This window comes from Trifolium pratense, linkage group LG1 (assembly GCF_020283565.1).
Source record: "Trifolium pratense cultivar HEN17-A07 linkage group LG1, ARS_RC_1.1, whole genome shotgun sequence".
NCBI lineage: Eukaryota > Viridiplantae > Streptophyta > Magnoliopsida > Fabales > Fabaceae > Trifolium > Trifolium pratense.
In genome coordinates, this window is record NC_060059.1 from 39,534,395 (window position 1) to 39,557,089 (window position 22,695).

Genomic DNA, 22,695 nt, shown 5'->3' on the forward strand with positions numbered 1-22,695 from the left:
CTAAAGAGCAATGTGTTTGGATTTCGTCCTACATGCCGCACCTTGTAGCAAAAAGGCCCAGCTTTGAGAACTACGGGTTCGACTTAAGTTTAGGCCCATGATTATTAAAAACAACTGTAGGCCTATGGTGAAGAAACAATATATGAGAATTTCTTTTAGTGCCCTACTATTTTCTCAAACCACCCTTCTAATTTCCATTTTTATCCTTATGTTATTTAACCAGAGCTTAACAACATTATCAACCTGGGCAGAATTATATGCATATATTGGGCTTAAGCTCAGTGGAAATCTTGCAAATACATTTCTATTAAGTACTCAAAACTAGAACCAATTTTTTGTTCATATACATAAAGAGAATGTATCGGATTCAAATCTGAATAATTATAAAAAATATTTTGCTTAATAATTATAGAGAATATATTACTCATTCTTCAGTAATAAAACTAGCTAGTAATAAAAATATAAGCAGCCAATTTCATTCTAAAAAAAGTTACTTGTGCAATTAAACTTAATAAAAACTAAAAGGATAACACCTTTTTATTATTTATAAGCATGTATACCTTTTAAGTAAATGCATCATCATCATAAAATAAACTTACATATCTTTTTATCAAAAGTGAACTTGAATTACTACCTTTACCATAGTAGGTAGGATGAGACAAAAAAATCAAATATTTTTTATAAAAAAAAAATCATATTTATTTAGTAAAATGTCTTCGATCCCATATTTAAAGCTAGCCGTAGGTCTCTTAAAAGCTTCCACTAAAAAAATCTTTCTTCTTTTTCCACCCAAATATATAAACTCAGTTAAGAGCTTGAATTATTATGCAAAATCATATTAATAATTGTATTACATCCGACAGTTCAAACCTTAAAAATGTAAGACTCTAATACAACGTTATTACACACACTCATATGTTTAGCGTGGGTCTTAAGGACAATTCTCACATTTTCTTCTTTAAGACATGTGATGAAAGTAATTGACAAAGATACGAGGAAAGATAAATGTAATCTAGTATAATTTGGAAAACAATTGAAGAAAATTGAAGAAGAGTAAGCTTATGGTACACGTTATATTAATTTGGTCAAATTAGAATCCGATGCTAAGTACTATTTAGCCCTTAAAGAACATAGAGACAAGTGGTAAATAATGGTCATGTACGAAAATCTTCCACTTCCACCCATTGTGTGATTGTGATAGAAATAGATAGTAAGCTCAACTAATTAAGTTATGACCTTTTTTCATGGTAACCAATCCCTGTGTGGCGGTGCCTTTACTTTAATTTGCTGTCCACTAAAAAAAAAAAAGAAGAGAAAAATAAATAAATTTATGGGTCCAATGACTAGAATGTGATGGATCTTTAATTCAATATTGATATGATTCAGAATTAGACAAGTGAAGTTGAGACTATAATATAAAGAGATACTCCAAAACCTAGTTAGTTTCTCCAATGTTAAAGGGACGAGTTGTGACATGTTCAATAACTAGATTCTTTCTTTTCTTTTTCTTCTTACAAAGATGTGCACATAAAAAATATGTGGAGGTAAAAAGTAGCGAAAAAACACCTTGTCTTTTCAAAGTGGAATCAGGCTCGGTTCAAAGGACATGCCACCAAAACCTCTTGCTAAGGCTTTCATCTATTTTCCATCCATTTTTCCTATTTAAAAGTTCAATTTTCATAACTTATATTATATAAATTATTGTGAATGATCATATCATAAATCTAATAGCATTTGACATATTATATTGTCGATGTGAATCTGATGCCATTATAGAATTGAGAATTTAGTCCAACTCAATTTTATAAAATTAATTTGTAAAAGAATTTTGCTCATTTATAAATAAAGGACATAAATTCAATATAGTCGATGTGATGCAATCAGTGCATTTAATCAAACGATTCAAATTTAAATACAATTAAAATATAAAAACTCTAATCTTTAAAAATAAACTGTGACGGCATATGCAGTTATGTTGCCGGGGGCTCTCCGCCCCTCATGGGCTGGGAAGGGTCATGGTCTGCCCTAGAATTTTTAATATTTTTTATCATACATATACTATGTTACGGCGGTTATAAGCCCCCGCTCTATAGTCTATGTTGTTTGTTTGGTGACTGGTTGGCGGGGGTTTCTAACCCCTATTTGGACGATACAAAATTCTTTAACTGCTTTCAAGTTTGCGGGGGTTTCAAACTCCTCATTTTGAAAGTTGACATTTTAATTTAGAGGGTTATCCCTTAAATTGTTCAGAAAAAAAAATTGTCTGTTATTAATAAGTCAGATATCTTTTGTAATTTACTTTTTTTAGGATCCATTCAAATGTTTTATTGTTTAATGAGTATTCAAACTTTTTTTTTTGAGAAAGAGTACTCAAATTTTTATTTATAATAGAGTTTTAGTGTATAAAAATTGATCAATCAATTTTTTGTTAAAAAAATATAAATTTTTGTTAACGAGATTGATATAATATTATTAAAAATGGTAATGGTCCATCTTTTGACTATTTTTGAAATATTTTCCATTTTCATTTTAGATACAATTACGTTGTGGTGATGATGAGGCAGCAAAGATAGATTGATTGAGAGTATGATGAAGTCATAGTGACCCCACCATTGACAAGACACTATCACTTTAGATTGCGTCACCCATGTTGTCAGTAAACCAACTTCATTCATTTTTGGTTTAATTAATTAATTTGCATCTTCCAAACAAATTAATTAAGCATCCTCTTCACTCTTCTCTTCTTTTCTCTCCTCCTCACGGCTCACATCTCTCTCCATCCATTCCGCGGCGCCGACACATTTGCATTATAAGCAAACAAAACAACCATCCACAACGTGCCAATCTACGTACAATTAATAATACACCCATCAAAATTTAAATGTATATATTGTACCAAAATATATATACGTCAAATCATCCAGCATATTGGTAGTGCATACAAATGTACAATAATAATCTGTACCCAAAAAAAAATGTACAATAATAATCTAGTACTATTTGTCAAAAATGAAGTTTGTCAAAGATATACCCGCAAACATTTTATGCTTAATGCTTAATGAGAACATAAAATGATAAATTTTATGAAAAAATTTGTATACTTTTAGATGTTGGAATAAAGTGTTGTCGTTACGGACGACAACACCTTTTAGATGTTGAAATAAGGAACTATGATTTTTTTTTTGTGAGGCCATTTGTTTGCGGCACTAGATGCGATGGAATGGGAGCATAGGTATAGATCAGGTCAAAACAGAATAAAACGTTTTGATTTTTAGAATTTGAGATGTAACCAACTAACTATTACAACACAAAATCAATTTATAATGTGACGAGACTCGTGTTTCCCCAACTTATATTTGTAGTGCGACAAATGAGTGATCTAATAGAAATGATTTAGGGTGTATTTAATTTGAAGGAAAAAAATAGGGAAGAAAGAAAAACACTGAAACCAATTAATGAATTTAGACAACACACCCTTAACAGTATACTCCTATGACCTAATAAAATTTAAACAGATTCTAATACCAAGTAGTTATAAACACTGTTGATACTATTTTGTCATCATATGAGACATGTATTTATTACTCCATCTCCATTATGAATATGGAGTACATTATTGTTAATTTCGCCTTAATAACTCCAAACTTTGTATTGATATATGAAAACAATGAGTAATTTTCTATTAAAATATTCTGAATTAAAATTTTAATTTTTATTTAAGATTCACGTGGACCTAAATTTATTTTATACAAAATGCAAAATGCATGTTACTTTAAAAGTGAATTATAGTATCTACATGGTATAAAATAATGTGTATTGTGCATGGTGACCAGGACAGGAAGTGCAGCTTCCACGGACAAAGGCTAATATTTACAAAGAAGAAAGAGTTTTGGTCCACTCATAATATCCATCACGCATTATTGAATCTCAATGAGACCACGTCGTTTATTCCCACTGATTTCAGAATCCAATTATCCAATCAAGATTGAACTCTTGCAACAAATAAGTCAATCAACTTGTATATATTGTAAGGAAAATGCTAACCGGTGCCCCCGGGGCACTGGTTAAGGTAACTAAAGATAGTAATATTATCTTGAAACTTGTTAAGTCAACATCTTAAAAGTTTAAATTTTTGTTTTTTCAATGTAATTTTTTTCTTTTCTTTATTGTAATTATGACACTAGATATATACAAAAGAACCCAAAAGGGGTGATTATAGGGTCTCCAAATATGTTTAATTTTTTTTTGTTCATAGGAAACTGCAGAAATCTATAGTTCGGCCGTAAGATTAGAAAAATCTGATAAAAAATTAGGGTTTTTATGAAGAATCTTTGTCTTAAAAAGAGCTTATTAAACATCTGATAACATTTTGACCTTTATCTTCTATACATAAATTAATTATGAAAAAATCTGTTTTAGATTGAATTTTTTGGTTGAATTAAGTCTAATCTCAACTATCACCTCAAATTTATCCCGACTAAAATCAGAATGTTTTCTATAAGTACTCTCCCATTTATTATTACCGATCACATCTAACATTCGGATTTCGACCTTCAACTCAAAACATATCTTCTAACAATACACAACTTATTTACTCTCTTTTTATCATCAGATAAATTTAAGCTCTGCTCATAAAAATAAAGTTAATCACCACTAAATCCAAAAAATAAAAACACTGTAATTGATAAAAAATATGAAGAGGGACCCTTGAAAAGTGTGACGCAACCCGTAGTCATCACAGTCCATATGGCAGACACAATATTTACTTATTTAGCACCATCAACGGTGCATCTTTACATTTGAGTTTTGAGGGCTCTATCTCTTACGACTCACTTTATATTCATCATTTTTTGTGGTCCCCACATCCCACACACAAGGTACCACCCCCCCCATTTACTAACAAAAAAGGACTACCACGTGGGCCTATCCAATATTTCAGCCCAAAAGTTTGGTGGACCCAAAGCCCACAAAACCTCCATACCCAAAGGAAAGATATAAAGATCCTGCCACGTGTTCAAACGGGAACGTTATGATGACGAGGAAAGTTGTAACTTTCTCCGATGATTATGTCATTAAAGTGGGACCCATTACCTCACCTGTTATCCATGTCAGCAATATGTTTTTTACTACGGAATAGAGGTGGGAATAGGCTAGGCCGAGCTAGGCTTTGCCAAGCCTGAGCCTGGTCTGTCAAAAAATCGAAGGTCTGAGCCTGGCCTGTGGCCTATCATAGGCTTAAATTCTAGGCCTGAGCCTGGCCTTTTGAAAGTCTGATGTGGCCTGTTAGCCTGTTTAAAAGCCTATTTCATATGAACATATTTAAATAAATAATTATATTTATTTTGAAATATACTTATGAACTAATAAAATAATGTTCCATTTGATATTTTAGAGAATTTGACTATATATGTCATCATATTTCAATTCTAGTTTATAATAATACATTTATATATGTTAAAAACTAATGTAGATTAATAAACTTAAATTACTTAAAAAGTTAATAGATTTATAATTTAATCAAAGTGTAAATTTTAATATATAAATAATAATCGTAATAAAAATATTATTCATGTTAACTTAAATAGGCCGGCCTAGTAGGCCTCAAAGGCTTTTTTAATGGCCTGCGGCCTGACCTTTTTAGCTAAATAGGCTTATAAAAAAGCATTGGCCTGCTCTATTTAAAGAAATAGGCTGGCCTGGCCTGAGCCTATGTAGGCTAGGCCTTAAGGCCATATAGGCCAGTCTGGCCTGTTCCCACCTTTACTACGGAATATGAGAGTTTTTAACTTTTGGGTTACGTCACGGTTGAATATTATTTTACCATTCCACGTCGAAGTCAAAGTGACGTCATCGACGTTAATAACCCATGTGACCGGTTTGTGATATTTCACCGGCAAATTTCCCCTATTCCCGAACCAAACTCATTGTTACGTTCCACGCGCGTGATGTATCTCGTGGGCTTCAAACGTTTACTTTACAATCATTCATGGTCTTTTCCTTTCTGAGAAACTCGTGCGCTACACTGAAACGGGAATCTTAGGAGATTTCTTTCTTATCCCATGCAGTAGTATGACACAAGCGAGTTTGGATTTGTTTGATATCAAATCAAGTAAACAACCATAGTAGTTTTTATTAAAAGTGTCACCTGTTTATAGTATCACTCTCTAAATTAGTACTACTATCAAAATTATTGTTACAATTTAATCGTATGCACTATTCATACAAGCTATTTTGTCCATATTATTTTACTAATGTATAAAGATAAATATTAGCATATAAGATCTTGTTATATTTGTTTCCATGAGTACTATCAAAATATCAAATTTTCATAATTTTTAATAATACACAACTAAAGATATTAATGATCAAAATTGTGTATCGACAAGTGTGCGGTAGTAAAATGTGACAATTAATTTGGGACGGATGGAGTATAAGAAAAAGTTAACTTTTTAAATAGGAAAATGCTAAACAGTGCCCCCCGGGCACTGTTTAAGGAACCAAATATAGTAATATCATATTGAAATTTGTGCAGTCAACGCCTCGAAAGTCTAAAAAGTGTTATTTTCAATTTTAAAATTTCCTTTTTTGGTTTGCTTAACCAGTGCCCCGGGGCACCGGTTAGCATGACCCTTTTAAATATATGAAATGATTGATGTATTTGGACTAAAAAGACAAAATACATTAAACATTCTATGAATGTAGAAAAAAAACTCTCTTATATTTATATTAAGGACGTGAGGGAGTATAAAAGAAAAAAAAAACTCTAAATTTAAGTTCTTTTAATCATAGTATAGTATAGTCAAGTTAAGTTTTTGAAAGTCATCGTCCCATAAATATAGCTAAAATGGTATATATTAAGAATATTATTAGATTGACCGAAGTTCGAATCTTGAATTCCACATTTAAAATGTGTGAGTTATGTCATTAGACAACTTTAAAAAAAAGTTTTTGAAAGCCATCTTTCGTTTTTGTGTACATTGTCTTTAGTTTGGTTCTTAATATTAGTGACTACTACAGTATTTTTTTTGGTTTCACCATCAATTTAATCTGGTTCGGAGTCAGTTCTAGCGTCAAGTGGTCTCAACTCCCTTCTGATTGTAGGTGTGATGGATCGAACTGTGGTCCTCCCTACCAAGTTCAGTGTTAATCACAATCACAACTGAACCAAATTTATGCATTTCAAATTTTCTCCTATAGTAACACACAGAGAGAAGCAACACAGAGAGAAGGCATAACCGCGCGTGGGAAAGTATAAGAGAAAGAGAGGGAAGGGAGTATTGAGATGAAGAAACACTAGTTAAGTGATGTAAGCAAGCACAAACAAAGTCGTCTTGTTTTCATTTTTTTATAAATAAAAACTCCACAATACAACACACAACAACACTACCAACACACACACTCTCTCTCTCTCTCTCTCTCTCTCTCTCTCTCTCTCTCTCTCCCCTTCCATATTCTCCCTCCATCTCAAACGGAGGTTAATATGCAAGACCTACGCCGTTACTCAAACGACATAATCCAACTCGACCTAGCCACCACCACCAACACCGCAACAACCACCACAACAACAACCATGTCAATGAATTCAAACTCCTCTTCCTCCTTATCAATCGACATCGACGAATCAGCCGAAACTAAAATCCACCGTCTCATAACAGAACATCCAGTCATCATCTTCACACGATCTTCTTGCTGCATGTGTCACGTCATGAAGAAGCTTCTCTCAACAATCGGCGTTAATCCAACGGTCATCGAATTAGATGATAACGAGATCGCTTCTCTTTCTCATGATGATGATGATGATCTTGCCTCCGTTCTTCGTAACCGTTCTCCTGCCGTCTTCATCGGTGGTGCTTGCATCGGCGGACTAGAGTCTCTTGTTGCTCTCCACGTCAGCGGTCATCTTGTTCCTAAACTCGTTCAAGTCGGTGCTCTTTATGTACGATAATTAATCAATATCATGTTCAATTTCAATTTCCCTCTATTTTATTTTCTTTAATTTCTAGTTAAATCATATCAATTATCGTTAATATAAAATGTTTATTATTATTATTATTATTATTATTATTATTATCATTATTCACTTCAAAATTCAAAAAAAAAAAAATGCTATAACTAATTGTATAATTTTGGGTTAGCCTTTTGTGAAATGAAATGGATATCTCAATTTCAATCTTAATTTATTCTTTCACTATTATCATTAGTCATTTCTTACTATTGTTGATATCTCAAATTCACACTCACAAATAATGAGGTTTAAGCCGGATGTATATGTCCGGTTAAACTATTTGAAACTCACACACACAAAACAAAGTTTCGAGTTTAAATCAGATGAATAAATTTGGTTAAACAATCTAAAATGAACTCATGCACATATAATAGTGAGGTTTTGAGTTCGAATTTTGATGAATATGGGGAACTAAATAATATCGACATTATTAATTGGGTTAATGATGAAGATTTGGTATCTTCTTTGGTCAAAGGGGAATAGAGAGTGTGAGTTGGGTGTGTGTGAATGATACTCACTAGCTGTATAGTGAGGGGACACGTGTTAGGGGAGAGCATCTCTCATCAATGGTGGTAACTATGACAACGGAAATGGATTCTGTGCAGTCACTTTATAGTCGTCCGATGATGATCGGACGGTTTAAATAAATACAGTCAATTAATACCAATTTTAAATTATGATCGTTTGATCTTGATCGGACGGCTATAAATAGCGTGAATGCACGACTGCACCAACAACTCGACTGCACGGAATTCGGATTCCTATGACAACGTTAATTGTTTTGGGGTTTTGTTTCAATCTTATGGGACTACTGTCAAAATTTTGTCTATAATATTGCTTTCAATTGTTGATATCTCAATTGTTGATATATTAAATTAGGGACGAGGATTAAGTGATGAATTTTTTCTATTGCTTTCACGCAATATAAAATCATGGAATTACTGCTTAGTAGTTACCATTTGAGCTGCATTTATGAGATTACGGTCAAAATTTTATATTGCGTGAAAGCTTATAGACAAAATTTCGGTCGATATTCATCACTTGTGATCCTCTTCCCTAATTTGATTGGGTCCCATTCTCTCAATTATTTTGCAATAGGACCCCTAGCTTTGCCACTTTTAAACTAATACTAGTATAGATTAAAATAGCATAGGGAAGAGTTAATGAATTATTTCATAAGCTTGTATTATAATCTAATTTATTTATATAGATGTGTGATACTCCCTCCGGTTCTTAATATAAGAAAAAGTTAACTTTTTAGATGCATAAAATGATTGATGTATTTGACCTAAAAAATAGACTAAATATATTAAACATTTTATGAATCTAAAATGCAAACTCTTTCTTATATTAAGGATCGGAGAGGGTACTAATAAGAAGGGGAAATTTATTTTTAATGAGACTTAGGTCTTTTGATTGGGTGCATGTGTCTATTGCTTCACAAATCACAAGCTACCAATGATGGGGACAATCATGAACGTCCAAATGTGGTAATAGCTTTTTTTGTTTCTAGTTATTGACTTCTTGTCCCCTGCGGGGGTTTAAGCCGTTAAGAACAATTAAGAACAAAGAGTTCTCTCAAAGTAGTACTAATCATGATCATGTGTGAAGAAGCTTAGAATATTGTTTTTACAAAGCAACACAAGTGCGGACTCCAATTAATCAAGTGGTTAATGAACTTCAATTCGTATTAACTATTTAAAAAATTTAAGTTTGAAAGCTTATTTTTCTTAGAAATCAAAGGGTTAAGATAAGAAACGCGGCTCCAATAATTGCAAGACAAATTAATGTATCATCTATCTTAATTTCTTGTTAGTTTTTTTCTTGGAACATTGGTAAAGATTCATGGAATCAAATCCCCTTTGTTATGTACCTCTAAAAAGGAATTAACATAACTACTTTAGACCCAATTCATTACTTAATTGAGCTGTTACTTTCAAACAAGAATTCTTTTTGAGTTGGAATTAATTTTGAACTTGTTGGAATTGCAATTCCAACTCCTACTTCTTATATTCTTCTGTTGACTATGATCAGCATAATTACATTGCTTTTTCTTTTCAATAAAATGATAGATAGTGACCATTTTTTTCACTTTAACCAAAACCTCTTTTAAAATGCCAAGATGAGATTAATATTCATAAATAACTACTATCCACCATAAAAAGTTATTGTTTCATTAGATTTGTTAAGGTTGCAATTTGCAACTTGTGAAAATAAAATAGTACTAGTATATCATATATGTACTAATATATACTATAGTGGACACTGTTGGAGATATATATTATAATAATTGTTATTGAATCTAGCATTCACAAAAGGTAAAAAGCCCAGGTAGATTCAAAGCTAAAACAGGGTGCAAGGACAAAGCTTAAATTGCTCTGTCATCATGCTAAGAGACATTATGGGCTGGTGAGTGATGGCATGCATGACTTCATCCTCATAAATTTTAACTTCCATCTCAATTTTATATTTTGCCAGTTTGATTATGTAGTGAAAAAAAAATTAATTTTAGTGAAAAGTGAATTGACCGTAAAATTGTTGATGTATGAATTAATACATTTATATAAAATGAATTGAACAAATTTGAGCGTAAAAATAAATTGCGCTTAAAATAGTCAAAATTAATTCCACACCTCTAAAATCAATTCTAACACCTGCAAACATAGAATCAAAGATACACTAAATTATTAGCCACATAACATTAAAACTACTACCATCAGCATATATAAGGAAATAATACAAAATATCAACTTTTTCAATTAATTGTACTAAGCCTACCCACCAACTCAATCTCAAATAGAAACAAAAATAGAAAAGGTTTAGCACTAAGCAGCACTGCCACTGCTTTCTCCTTGCTTACATATGTATATATAAACAAAAGGCACTTTGTTGATGATTCATTGATAAGCAAAGCATCTTAGAAGTAGGAGTACAGCCACTTGAGCATCTTGGTGTCAATTTGTTAATCATACATACATGATCGTATGTTTGTTGCAACAAAAGGTAGCTAAAACCAAATAGTTAAGTTTTTGTTTTTTTATTAACAACTTGGTTTTCATGGGATGAAACTCCGATAATTCATATAGTTCAGCCGTAAAATAAATAAAATCTGACAAAAAATTACAATATTTGATAATATATATGTAGTTGATGGCATCTATGGTACCATTTTCTTTGTGGAAATTATTTTTGTTTTCATTTTTAGAATATATTTTATTTTAACTTGTTAATGAAAAAATGAAAATATTTTAAAGTGAATCATTGTGATAAAGCGAAATATTAAGAAATAATGAGTGTGTTCATTCTTTTTAGAAATGTAAAAGATAATTTTAACAAAAATAAAAATAGAAAATATTTTGACAAAGTAAACGAGTTATGGGATTACATTTGGAGTGCAATTAATTGTATTATGGTTGGTTGACAATTTAATTAAAACTATTTTTTATAAGCATTTTATTTTTTATTTTTTTTAAACAAACACAATCAATTCATTTCATTAATAATAAAATGTTCAATACAACAAGGAATACTGTTAAAAAGGGTGCGACTAGACCAGGAAATGACCGCCCTCGCTAAAGTGTGAGCCGCCATATTCGCTTGCCGCTTCGTGAACTTAATCTCAAAGTTCGAATTACATTGTAACAATAACTTAATACATGAAATAATAGAGTTCAATTCGGATATTCCTTGAGGATTAGCTTTGATGGCATCCACCACCACTTTGGAGTCACTTTCAAAAATAATATTGGACCATCCTCTAGATGTGGCTTCGCGCATAGCCTCCAAAATAGTCATAGCTTCACCCTCAACAACTGTGATTTTATGTCTACATTTATTAGTACCTGCAGCCACAAAAATGCCATCGAAGTTGCGGACACACCAACCCCACCCCGTATAGCTTGAATTATGTGATAAGCTCGCATCAACGTTCCATTTTAACCAAAGTTGCATTTATAAGCATTTAATTAAAACTATATGGTTTAAGGTAATTTATCCATACTTATTGAAGAATGTAATCTATTCATTAAAAATATGAAGAAATTTTTATTAAAAACAACAATAAGAATGTGGATTGGCTCCTCTAAATTGATAACAGAGTAAAGTGAAAAAGAAAAGAAAAGAAAAGAAAAAAAAACCAGTTTTGCAACATACACATATGGGTTAGGAAGTACCGACACTCATCGGATTAGGCGTGTCCGTGTCGGACACGTGTCAGTGTATATGTCCGTCATCGACACAGACACTTATGATTACACTAAATTATGTCATTTTTCCAAATTTTTATCGGTGTCGACATGTCAGTGTTCGTGTCATGTCCGGTGTCCGTATCTGTGTCCGTGCTTCATAGCATATGGGCCTGTCATGATTAATTTTGAATTTATTTATAGACATAAGTTTTATGAGATTATTTGAAAGAACTTTTATAAAAATAGCTTTTGATAATTTTTTATAAGTTTTTTTCAACTTATATTTCCGTTGGTTTTTCAAGACAACTTATGAATATGCAAAGCACACATTAATATTAAAGTTGAAATATCTAATTATAAAAAAATTGAAATATCTATATTGAAGTCCAATATATAAAAATTAAATTATTCCTCTATTTTAGTATTCATCTTAATTATAAGTATATAAATAATGAAATTAGAGACAAAATTTATTCTTCTATCTTTAATTTTTATTGATAATACAACTTTTTTTCGTGTGAATTATTTATTTATTCTTCAACAATTATTAGTTATTTTTTATTTTAAACTTAGTTGCTAATTTGAGAAGAGTTAAAATCAAAATTTGTATTGTATAGTATATGAAAAAGGTGCAAGAAATTTAGGGTGAAAAACAAAGGTTTAAAAAGAGAATATCCCAATTAAGGAAAAGGAGTGAAGCATGAGAAGTGTGATAATTAAGGAGAAAGAGTCTTAAGTCTTAACTCCACTTCCTATGAAGAGGGACCCAATTAGTTTTCCTTTAGGTTGGGAAAAGATGGCAACGATATCAACCACTACAATTAACTATAGCCAAAGCTAGGGAGAAAGTGTAAATTTTAAGTGAGTGAGTGGGTATTTCATTTTTCAAATTTTATGGCTTTCTTTCTTTAATCCAACTTCAGACCTGGCATGCATGTCAATGTCATGATATAAGTATAGTGATTACATTATTGGTGGGGTCCTAGTTTAGAATCTTACTTACAACCTAACGTAAGAAGAATCTTCCAATGATTCTCTTTCCACACATAACACAACACAAGTATATGAAGAATGAGTTTCCGTAATTTGTGAGGTTCGATCCTAGATTAAGGTGTAGATGTATGGTTTTCAAAGATGATAGTATATATAAGGATTTTTCTGAAGGAGGGGATATATATATATATATATATATATATATATATATGAATTTAATTAATTGACCATAATTTTTTTGATTAACAATTGACTAATCATTCTTGATTCTTATACACTAGTACACCAAAGAAAGTGGCAAATGAGATAATAAGATATAAGTCTTAGAAGTTAGATCATGCATAAGTTAATTTTAAGGAGGTTAGAGCAAGCGCTTTTTTAGGTCTTAAATTTTTGGAGCTAAAAAGAAGTTCCAAAAAATTCATTTTCTTTTTATAATATAAAAAAAATCAATTTATTTATAATTTTACAAGTAAATAATATGATAAAATATTTACATATTATGTTTATAAATTATATGGACTAACATCGTATTTAAACCACTGGCTAATAATAATAAATGTTTGTATAACTGAATTCAAGTATGGTATATGAAGAAGCAAAAAAAAAAAAAAACCATGATTTTTTTACGTCTTGTGTAAAATCTTGAAGGTTTAATCCGTAGTTAAAATATATTTCGGTGGGTAGAGAAGTGTATGTGTTTATAAACTACATTTAGCCTCAGATTTCTAAGCAATGTTAGACTTTTGAAATACTACAACATTGACATTCCTTATCAGGCAATGTTAGACTTTTGAATTTTGATGTACTAGAACATTGACATTACTCTAATAGACTTTTAGCTTGTGACATTGTTGAATGATTTCAGACGTTTGGGTCTGGTTATCATGCATAAGTCAAACTTATGCACCGTGCATAAGCTTGCTATCTACACCCCAGCCCATTTGCTTCTTACACCTAAGTCCCCAACATAATTGTTTCGTACATCCTAGCACATTTTGACATACACCCCCTCCAACATATTGTTTCGTACACCTCATCACATTTCGTCATACACTCCCAAACATAATTGCTTCGTACACCCCAGCTCATTTCATCATACACCCCCCAACATAATTGCTTCGTACGCTCCATCTCATTTCGTCATACACCTCCCAACATAATTGCTTCTTACACCCCAACCCATTTCGTCATACACCCCCCAAGCTCATCTCCAAACTAATTGCAACTAACGGTTATCATTTCTAATTCAGTTTTCTGTCCAATACAAACCAACGGCAACAACAGGACGAAATCACTATTCATCACCATCACATAAATCATCATCATCATCGTCACCGAAATCATCATCACCGTCATTGAAATCATCATTCATCACCATCACAGAGTTCATCACAATCGCCAGCCACACCACAACATCACGAGAATCATCATTCATCCTCAATTTCGAGATTAGTGATTGGAAATGGTTTCTTAATAATATATCAATTCTTAATAATAATTTCATTGTTCTTTTATTTTATTAGAAATCATTACACAATTATTTTGGTTTCACATACAAGACTATCAAAACCATTAAACGACAATTATTTTGGTTTCAAAGTGATTTTGAAAAAGCTAGACAAAGACAAAAATTCATTTTACAACGGAAGAAACAAAAGAGAGATGATGAGGCTTTACAAAAAAAAAAAAAGGGGTCACTGATTGATTCACACTTGTTGATTGTGAATAATGGTTTAAATGTTTATCACATTTGGTCTTTTGTTTTATTACAAAACCATTATACAATTATTTTGGTTTCACATAGAAGACTATCAAAAGCATTAAACCATACTTATGGTTTTAGTAATAATCATTATTTAAAATCACTTAACAATAATAATGATTTCAGTGTATAACATCTTGAAACCATTTAACCAATATTAAGGATTTCAAAAATCTATTTTACGTTCATGGTCAATATTAATGGTTTAACAATACTAATGATTATATAAAACTATTTAACAATATTAATGATTTCAGTGTATAACGTCTTGAAACCATTTAACAATACTAATGATTTCAGTAACAGAGCACACTTCATAATCATTCCAAATACACAATATAATTTTGAAGGTATAAATTCACAGCAATATGAAAGCAATATAATTCCAATTATAAACTCACAACAACATAAGAGCAAAGAGCATGTCATATCGCCTTAATTCTTTCCGCCTTTGACACCTTCCGTTCACTGTATTGAGGATAACAACAGTCCTGATCCTCTTCCTCCAACACAGATTTGTTCATCCTCACTCTTAATTTTTCCACCAGATTTGTTCTTCTCTTCATAAATTTTCTTTCTTTTTCTATCAGGTTTCTTCTTCTCCTTTTTTTTTTTCCCACATCTTCCCCCTTGATGTTGATTCCATAATGAACTGCAACAAGACAACCAGCCAATCTGCATATACGGAAAGAAGCTTCTCATCAAATGATTTGACGCATGCCGGAAAGCACAGACGATAGAAGATAGCTAACCCCTTAAATTAAATAGAATAAAACAAGAGAATGTAAAAATAAAATTAAAACTAAAACAACGTACAACATGGTGAAGAGGATAAGAGAAACAATCCTAGTAACTGATCTGTCTGGCTTTTGCTTGAACTTCAACATGTAACTTTTGAGACTGTAATCAATTTGATCTCCTTTACTTGGAGCTACTTGTTGGAACTGTGGGGAGAGTAATAGAACAGTTCCAAGAAGGAATCCTGATATAAAACCTCCAATGTTTGAAAAATTGACTACATACGGAAGAAAACCAAGCAAGAAGTTGCACACAAAGACAAAGACTAATGAAGCTATTTCTGTAATCTGCATTCAACCAGGGCAAAAATTGATCAAAAATCAATCATTGAGAACAATGAGAAACAGGAAATGAGGTGAATAACTAAGAAGAATTAAGCACCTTATTGTTATGAAATTTCTTGTTCCAAACAAGTTCTGAAAGCAATGTTCCTAGTAATCCAAATAAAGCACCAGAAGCACCAACAACAGGGATGTTTTGAAGAAAAAGAGAAGCCACTAAAGCACCCACAAAAGCAGATAGTATATAGATTATACCAATCCTTACTGCAAATTAAAAACAAAAACTCATAAATTTGAACAACATTAAAGCATTTCAATATAATTTTTTTTAACTTACATCACTTCAATCAACATTGAACCTGTGTATAGCACCGACACTTCTAATTAAAGTCATATCTAACACTGACACATATCGACATATGTGGTTACATTTAACCACTCTACTTTCTAAAATTATTACTAGTGTCGATGTGTCAGTGTCGGATCATGTGCTTGTGTCGATGCTTCGCAGATAGGAATACATGAAATAAAAACCCAAAAGAAAGATAAAAAAAGCTACATGGCCCAAACTCCTGCTCAAGGTGAATCCCAGCATAGATGACACTGCAGAGATTGATAACAAGATGGAAGACTCCAGCGTGCAAAAATGGAAATGTAAAAAGACGCCATGTTTGATGATGTTCTGCCAAAAAGTTCTTTCTTGGAGCTCCCATTTCATCCAACCTACACTAACAACACCACTGTATTGAGGATAATAATCTTCTTCTTCATACCACGTTTTCCCTGTGAACAGCACCAATTTTCACAATCGCTGCTTTATTTCTGCAATAAGCCACAGAAACAAAATATCAAACACCAAAATTCACAATAATTAATCAAACAAAATAAGAAATTAAATTAAATTAGAAATGCATAAAACCACCAAATTGATAACGAGATAAATTCGTGATTCGATAAAAAATGGAAAACTCATCATGCATAAAAGAAATTTACTAAGATCATAGAACAATATACCGTTGCAAATTGAGCAATGCATAGATAGAATCGATCTGAGAATGAAGATCTTGTGAATCGAGCATTCCAACGAGAGGAGAAATTGCTCCGAGCATTACGAGGGTGCCTCTCGCTTCTGCATCATCTTTCGCCAGTGACCTTAGTCTCGCCGCCGCGATTCGCCGTTTCGTCGAATCCTCTTCACGCAATTCCTTCACCACTTGCTTCAGCTCCGTCAATATCTCTTCCTCTTAGGATTATAACACGTGTTATTAGATCTGATGGTGGACATTCACTTATGCACCATGCATAAGTTTGTTACTTATGCACCATAACTTTTGCCGGGGAGAATGGGAGATCATGCAGTCAAGTAAAGAGTTTTGGTTTCATTAGGCATAAAGGAGGAGACCCTAAAATATTTGCAGCATTCTACATTTGTCATAAAATACCATGTTTCTAGCAAGTTTTTTACTTCCAATTAGAAGGATTATCTCTACGACCTGATATATGTTCTGTAGTAATAATGCAACTAAACTACAAAAACAAACAATTGGTCCATTCCTTAAGAAATTCCATTTTTTGACTCAGTAGTATCCCTTCGACGATGATAAATTTGACAAGAAACACAATAATACTAGCACATGACAACTTGTAACATTTACAAATGGAGTTGGATTCAGAGATTATGATTTGTTATTCATATCGTGGAGTATATGCTTGTGCAAAACACCTCCAACAAACTCATCCACAAGTGGGTCTCCACCCCTCCCGATCGCACCCAAGTAAGTTCCGCCCTTTGCCATGTAGATGTTTATGAGCTCACCAACCGAACTACCTACGCGGCAGTTGGTCCCTTTGTTCTAACAGCTGCTATAAACTTGGACACTTTGCTTATAGTGTATGTGCCTGTAATCTAAGGCTTTGGCAGAGTGCCGAGGAAAATTGGATTCAACTGGAGAGAGAGAGTTCTGTGTGCACAAAAATAGGTGTTCTCTCAAGCAGAAAGTCAAACCCAAAGTAACTAAGATTTGACTGAGTGATCCTCAAATGCCCAATAATAACTAGCAGATGGTTGGTACTTGGTACTGTACATTGTAATTTGGATTGACCGTTAGTTAGGAAGTTATACATATACTTAAAAAAATGTGCATTCATTTTCAAATTATCCAGGAAATCACTTTTGAAACAGAAGGAAATGAGAATGAATAAAAGTGAGAGTTTATGAATGAATATTAACAATGTTGTTGATTAATAATAACATGAGTTTGGAGTTAGAGTGGGAGTCACCAACATCATCACCTCCTACACCTCCCTCTCCACTACCAATAAGTTATGGAGCAGGAAACAGGAAATACTCTTTCTCAGCTTCTTCAACTTCATCGCCGCCTTTCTCAACCCCTGCGTCTGCCGAAAATCTCTCCCTTCTGCATCTGCAAAAGACATTTGATGTTCCTAATGTGCCTTCAGTATTTTCCGTGGATCGCCATGATCCTCCGGAATCGGAATCCAAAAGTACATGCCTCAAGGACTTGTAAGTCTGAATCTCTTCTCTTTACTTTCATTTCATGGGAGGACACTTAATTCCCACACGCACGCACACACGCACATATGAACATTCAGAACACAGCAGGCAGCAGCATATATCATGTAGGATTCAGGAGTCTGATGAATCATTTCATTTCATATATAACATAAATATAATTCAAAATCATCTATGTCTACCTGCTTCAATTAATTCATTCCTTGTGTTGTGTCCTAGACTAGACTAGTAGTTAGTTCAATAAGTTTCTTGACTGGCAGGTTATAAGGTTTAGACTTTAGATAGTTTCATTCCAAACACATTTTTTCTTGGAGACACCCACCAGTCAAGTCAAATAGAATAACAATTATAAAACCTTTTATTTGATATATAGGTTTAATGCTTATGACAAAACAATATTAACAAAACTAACTAAACCACATTTTCTTTGTCTTCCCTTTCCCCTGAATAACAACAGGTTGGCATGGTTTATAAATTTTCTTTGTTCCAACGACAAGTAGCATGTATTCCGCTTGTGACATTGTGGAATGATTTCACACGGTCGAAGTCTGGTTGGAAGATATGGAAAGGAATTAACTTGCCAGGAAGTTCCTTCCAAAATTCTGTGACTTGATTAGGCATACGAACTACTACTAGATTTTTATATTATAATTCATCCTTACAGAATCAGTTTGTAAAGTGAGAAGTGTCACTAACTCTTTTCGCGCCTCATTTGATCCTATGTGGAACCTGGGTTTTTAATAACAAGATCAAGATAGGGAAGATCATTCAGTGAAGTAAAGAGTTTTGGTGTCTTTGGGCATAAAGGAGCTAGCAGACCCTAAAATTTGTGCAGCACTCTAACTTTGTACTAATAAAAACCAGGTGTCTATAAAGTAAGTTAATTCTTCAAATTGGAATGATTATTTATTGCTAACTGATATGTTCTCTAGTAACAATTCAACTAAACTACAAAAACCAACAATTGGTCCTTTCATACCACAAAGAATTTTTTTTATTACACCATTGGCATCTCCAAACTCACATATTCTGATGAACACATCCCATCAAAGATGAAACATTCAAACTATGTTCAAGTTAAAAATGTTAGTTTTTAAAATTAATATTGTGATTTTTAATAACATTTATTTTATTTCTTTTATTCGTTAACCAGTTTAGTAGCTAAAAATTCCACTCGTAAGAAAAATAAATGTAGTGTTCGAAATTCAAACTCTGATTCCTACTAATATAATTTACTAATGTATTTATATTTCTTTTACCAACTGAAACATAACATTTATTTTACATTTCTTTATTAACAGAACAATTAACTTAGAGTAAAAACTAAAGCATTGCAAATTATAAATTATTTATGAGATTATAAAAAATAAATAATTTACGAGGATAAACCAAGAAAAATAGAGAGAGCAACACCGAGAGAATAAGCTCCAACGAAAGTTCCAACCAGTGCCGGACCGGAGTGAGCAACGGCACCAATTCCAACGATTCCGGCGACACCAACAGGAACTCGGACAATCAACGCTTTAGTAGCTGAAGACAAAACAGCGTCAGTGTAAAGATAACGAGCCCAATCCTTGAACATCGGAAGTCGGAGGACGTTATCGCTGCCGTGATCGGACGGAAGGATATGGCGGAGGGCGGAATCAACTTGAGTCCGATCAGGAGGTTGTGGGACCCACTTGTGGATGAGTGGATGGACGGAGATGATGGTGTGGATTTGATCGGAAGCGGTTTTGAGTTGGTAAGGTAAAACTCCTTCGAAAGCGTGTTGAGTTAGAGAAAGACATTGAGAGAACGCCGAGTCACATGCTGAGTTGAATCGGTCTGAGTTCTGGAAAGTGTTGTTAACTCGCTTTGACACTGATATCCCCATCTTTCTTTCTTTCTTTCTTTTCTCTTCTCTCCCTCCCTCCTCTCAACTCATTTTCAACTCCTCCTATCTCTCTCCTTCGATACTTTGCTTTGATTTTTAAACGATGAATCTGCGAACAATTTTAAATTGATTTAAATTGAGTATTTTTAATTTTTATTGCACTTACTTTTTTACTCTCTCCGTCTTATTTTATAAGATTTTCTTTGACTTAATACGCTATTCATATATCTTATTTTGACCGTATTTTTCTAAAAATATTTAAATGTAAATATTATCATAGAAGATCTTGTTTGATATGTTTCGATTTTATTTTTAAAATATCAAATTTCTATATTTTCTACTAATAAAAAATTAAAGATATTAATAATAAAAAATATGTATCGACATACGTGCAGTGGTCAAAGAATTCTTTATATTTTGGGACGGAGGGAGTATATTTTAAATTGATAGTAATTAGGTGACATAATTAGCATTAAATTATGAGATATCGTTTCTGATGATACTCGTCTCTTTGAGGGTGATGAATGTTGATCAATCTGCATTAACAGAAGAATCTATTCCAGCGACAAAGAATCTCTCGGATAATGTGTTTTCTTGTAGCAATGGATTCTAGAACTGAGAATCAAAGATTTCATACATGCTGCAATTGTTGGAATGCTTGCTGATCCAAAGGAGGTAAATAAACTATACCTAAATGCTATGTTGTTTCTTTTTTTTATCGGATGAAGTTGAACTCGATACCTAAAGGTTTACAACACTAATACACTGTGCATCAACCACTTGTGATAAACCTCCTCAGTGTCAAAATAAACTATAGAAAAGTTTGATTTTCGAAAGAAGAGGACTAATTTCATAAAATTGATAAAATAAAGGACCAAAAGCGAAATAAGTCTTTTTTTATGGTACAACTAAATCCATTATTTTATTAATCATTATTATAAAATTCATAATCACTATGATAAAATATAAATTTTCATTGAAAATAGGAAAATCTGTAAAAAAACAAAAACCACAAAATTATTGAATAATTTTTTTTAATGATTTTATTATTGAAAGTGTACAAATATCAGCCATAAATAATTCTCTCTAGACTTTATTGCAACAACATGGACGGTGTATGGACAATACACACCTATAACCTTTAGTGTATCCCTTTGCTATACACAATTTATCACATTCTCGACTAAATATATCAGTACATGGTCCTTTCAAAGGAAAACAATCTAATGTGCCAGGAGGTGGTAGATATGTTCCAAATCCTGCACAATCAATTAAATTGCATTAGAGATTTTATCTAATATTCTGTATTTTTTGGCATTAATCTTGAGAGATGTTACATTTTTATAATAATATAATATGGTTCCTAAAACTGATTAAAAATATTGATCATAATTTTATCAACATAAAAAGTTCCTAAGATTTCTATAGCATGTATTTTCATTGAAAAAAGAAAATTTTGAGTTGGAAAATTAGGTTATTACCTTTAACCATGCCAGAAAAAATACACATAATTGCAAAGATGAAAAGAAGATGATTGAACCGAATCGCCATTTTACTTTGAAAGGTTGATGATAGAAACCATCTAGCAATAGGCTATTTAAAATGACAAGAAACGTTAATGCAATAAATAATATTAATTGATATTGAATACTAGTTATGATCTATTTTTTGACCGAAATATAATTGATTTTTATTAGAATTTTTTTTATCAATTTTTGTTTGACTAGCATTAAATTTATTGACTTTAAATTGAGTTTTTTTTTTTGTCGATAGACCAAATGGTAAATTCATTAAAAACTTACATAAAGTGAATGATCAGTGTTCGAACCATGATCATGACATCTAACACTAGTAATTTTGGCATTTCTACCAGTGGAGCTAAGATTTGTGGACAAATTGAATTTTTTTTTGTCGAGTAGCCTAGTGATCACTATAAGTTTCACCTTAAGGTGGATAAGTGAAATGACCGGAGTTAAAACTCCGGCCCCCTACATATATAATATAACCTGTCAACTTAGCTAAAATTGCACCTATTTTTCTATATTTTAAATAGATAATTATTTTAAATTAATAATTAATAATTCAAAATATTTGTGAAACAGACTAAATATTAATAATAAAATTAAAAAATAAAATTAATGGATATTGAAATTGAAAATATGATCTATTTTGACTGAAATCTATATTTATATATGTTTGCCTTATTCAAAGTAAAAAGTACACTTGGCGTTCTCACGTTACTTCTCGATGAGAAAATTCT

At 32.1% G+C, this 22,695-nt stretch overlaps 4 protein-coding genes across 5 annotated transcripts; 2 read left to right on the forward strand and 2 right to left on the reverse strand.

The window, feature by feature from the left end:
* The first annotated feature begins 7,325 nt into the window (after positions 1-7,325).
* On the forward strand, positions 7,326-8,071 carry LOC123916685 (glutaredoxin-C6-like). Of its 2 annotated transcripts, none has more exons than XM_045968201.1 (2): positions 7,326-7,408; positions 7,443-8,071. In XM_045968201.1, the coding sequence occupies exon 2, from the start codon at positions 7,481-7,483 to the stop codon at positions 7,943-7,945; it is 465 nt and encodes a 154-aa protein (XP_045824157.1). In that variant the 5' UTR covers positions 7,326-7,408; positions 7,443-7,480; the 3' UTR covers positions 7,946-8,071. The 2 variants fall into 2 exon arrangements, with proteins under 2 accessions (XP_045824157.1, XP_045824165.1); XM_045968209.1 differs by having other exon boundaries at positions 7,358-7,412.
* Positions 8,072-15,267: 7,196 nt separating this feature from the next.
* LOC123916702 (RHOMBOID-like protein 8) lies at positions 15,268-20,500 on the reverse strand. The gene is made up of 5 exons (XM_045968219.1): positions 17,044-20,500; positions 16,589-16,851; positions 16,130-16,293; positions 15,767-16,035; positions 15,268-15,625 (listed from the first exon to the last, which is right to left on the reverse strand). The coding sequence occupies exons 2-5, from the start codon at positions 16,740-16,742 to the stop codon at positions 15,376-15,378; spliced, it is 837 nt and encodes a 278-aa protein (XP_045824175.1). The 5' UTR covers positions 16,743-16,851; positions 17,044-20,500; the 3' UTR covers positions 15,268-15,375.
* On the forward strand, positions 18,261-19,145 carry LOC123916712. The gene is made up of 2 exons (XM_045968229.1): positions 18,261-18,553; positions 19,020-19,145. The coding sequence occupies exons 1-2, from the start codon at positions 18,261-18,263 to the stop codon at positions 19,060-19,062; spliced, it is 336 nt and encodes a 111-aa protein (XP_045824185.1). The 3' UTR covers positions 19,063-19,145.
* LOC123894030 lies at positions 19,938-20,435 on the reverse strand. The gene has a single exon (XM_045943901.1). It carries the CDS (start codon positions 20,433-20,435, stop codon positions 19,938-19,940), a length of 498 nt encoding a protein of 165 aa, XP_045799857.1.
* Positions 20,501-22,695: the final 2,195 nt, after the last annotated feature.

Excerpts from the sequence above, each read along its gene's own strand:
- LOC123916685 (XM_045968201.1), top strand. The coding sequence starts at position 7,481 with ATGCAAGACCTACGCCGTTACTCAAACGACATAATCCAACTCGACCTA.
- LOC123894030 (XM_045943901.1), bottom strand. The coding sequence starts at position 20,435 with ATGGGGATATCAGTGTCAAAGCGAGTTAACAACACTTTCCAGAACTCA.
- LOC123916702 (XM_045968219.1), bottom strand. The coding sequence starts at position 16,742 with ATGGGAGCTCCAAGAAAGAACTTTTTGGCAGAACATCATCAAACATGG. Across the intron at positions 16,036-16,129 it reads AGAAATTTCATAACAATAAG|ATTACAGAAATAGCTTCATT; the intron begins GTGCTTAATTCT and ends GGTTGAATGCAG. Across the intron at positions 15,626-15,766 it reads CTTATCCTCTTCACCATGTT|ATTGGCTGGTTGTCTTGTTG; the intron begins GTACGTTGTTTT and ends CCGTATATGCAG.
- LOC123916712 (XM_045968229.1), top strand. The coding sequence starts at position 18,261 with ATGTTGTTGATTAATAATAACATGAGTTTGGAGTTAGAGTGGGAGTCA. Across the intron at positions 18,554-19,019 it reads AGTACATGCCTCAAGGACTT|GTTGGCATGGTTTATAAATT; the intron begins GTAAGTCTGAAT and ends GAATAACAACAG.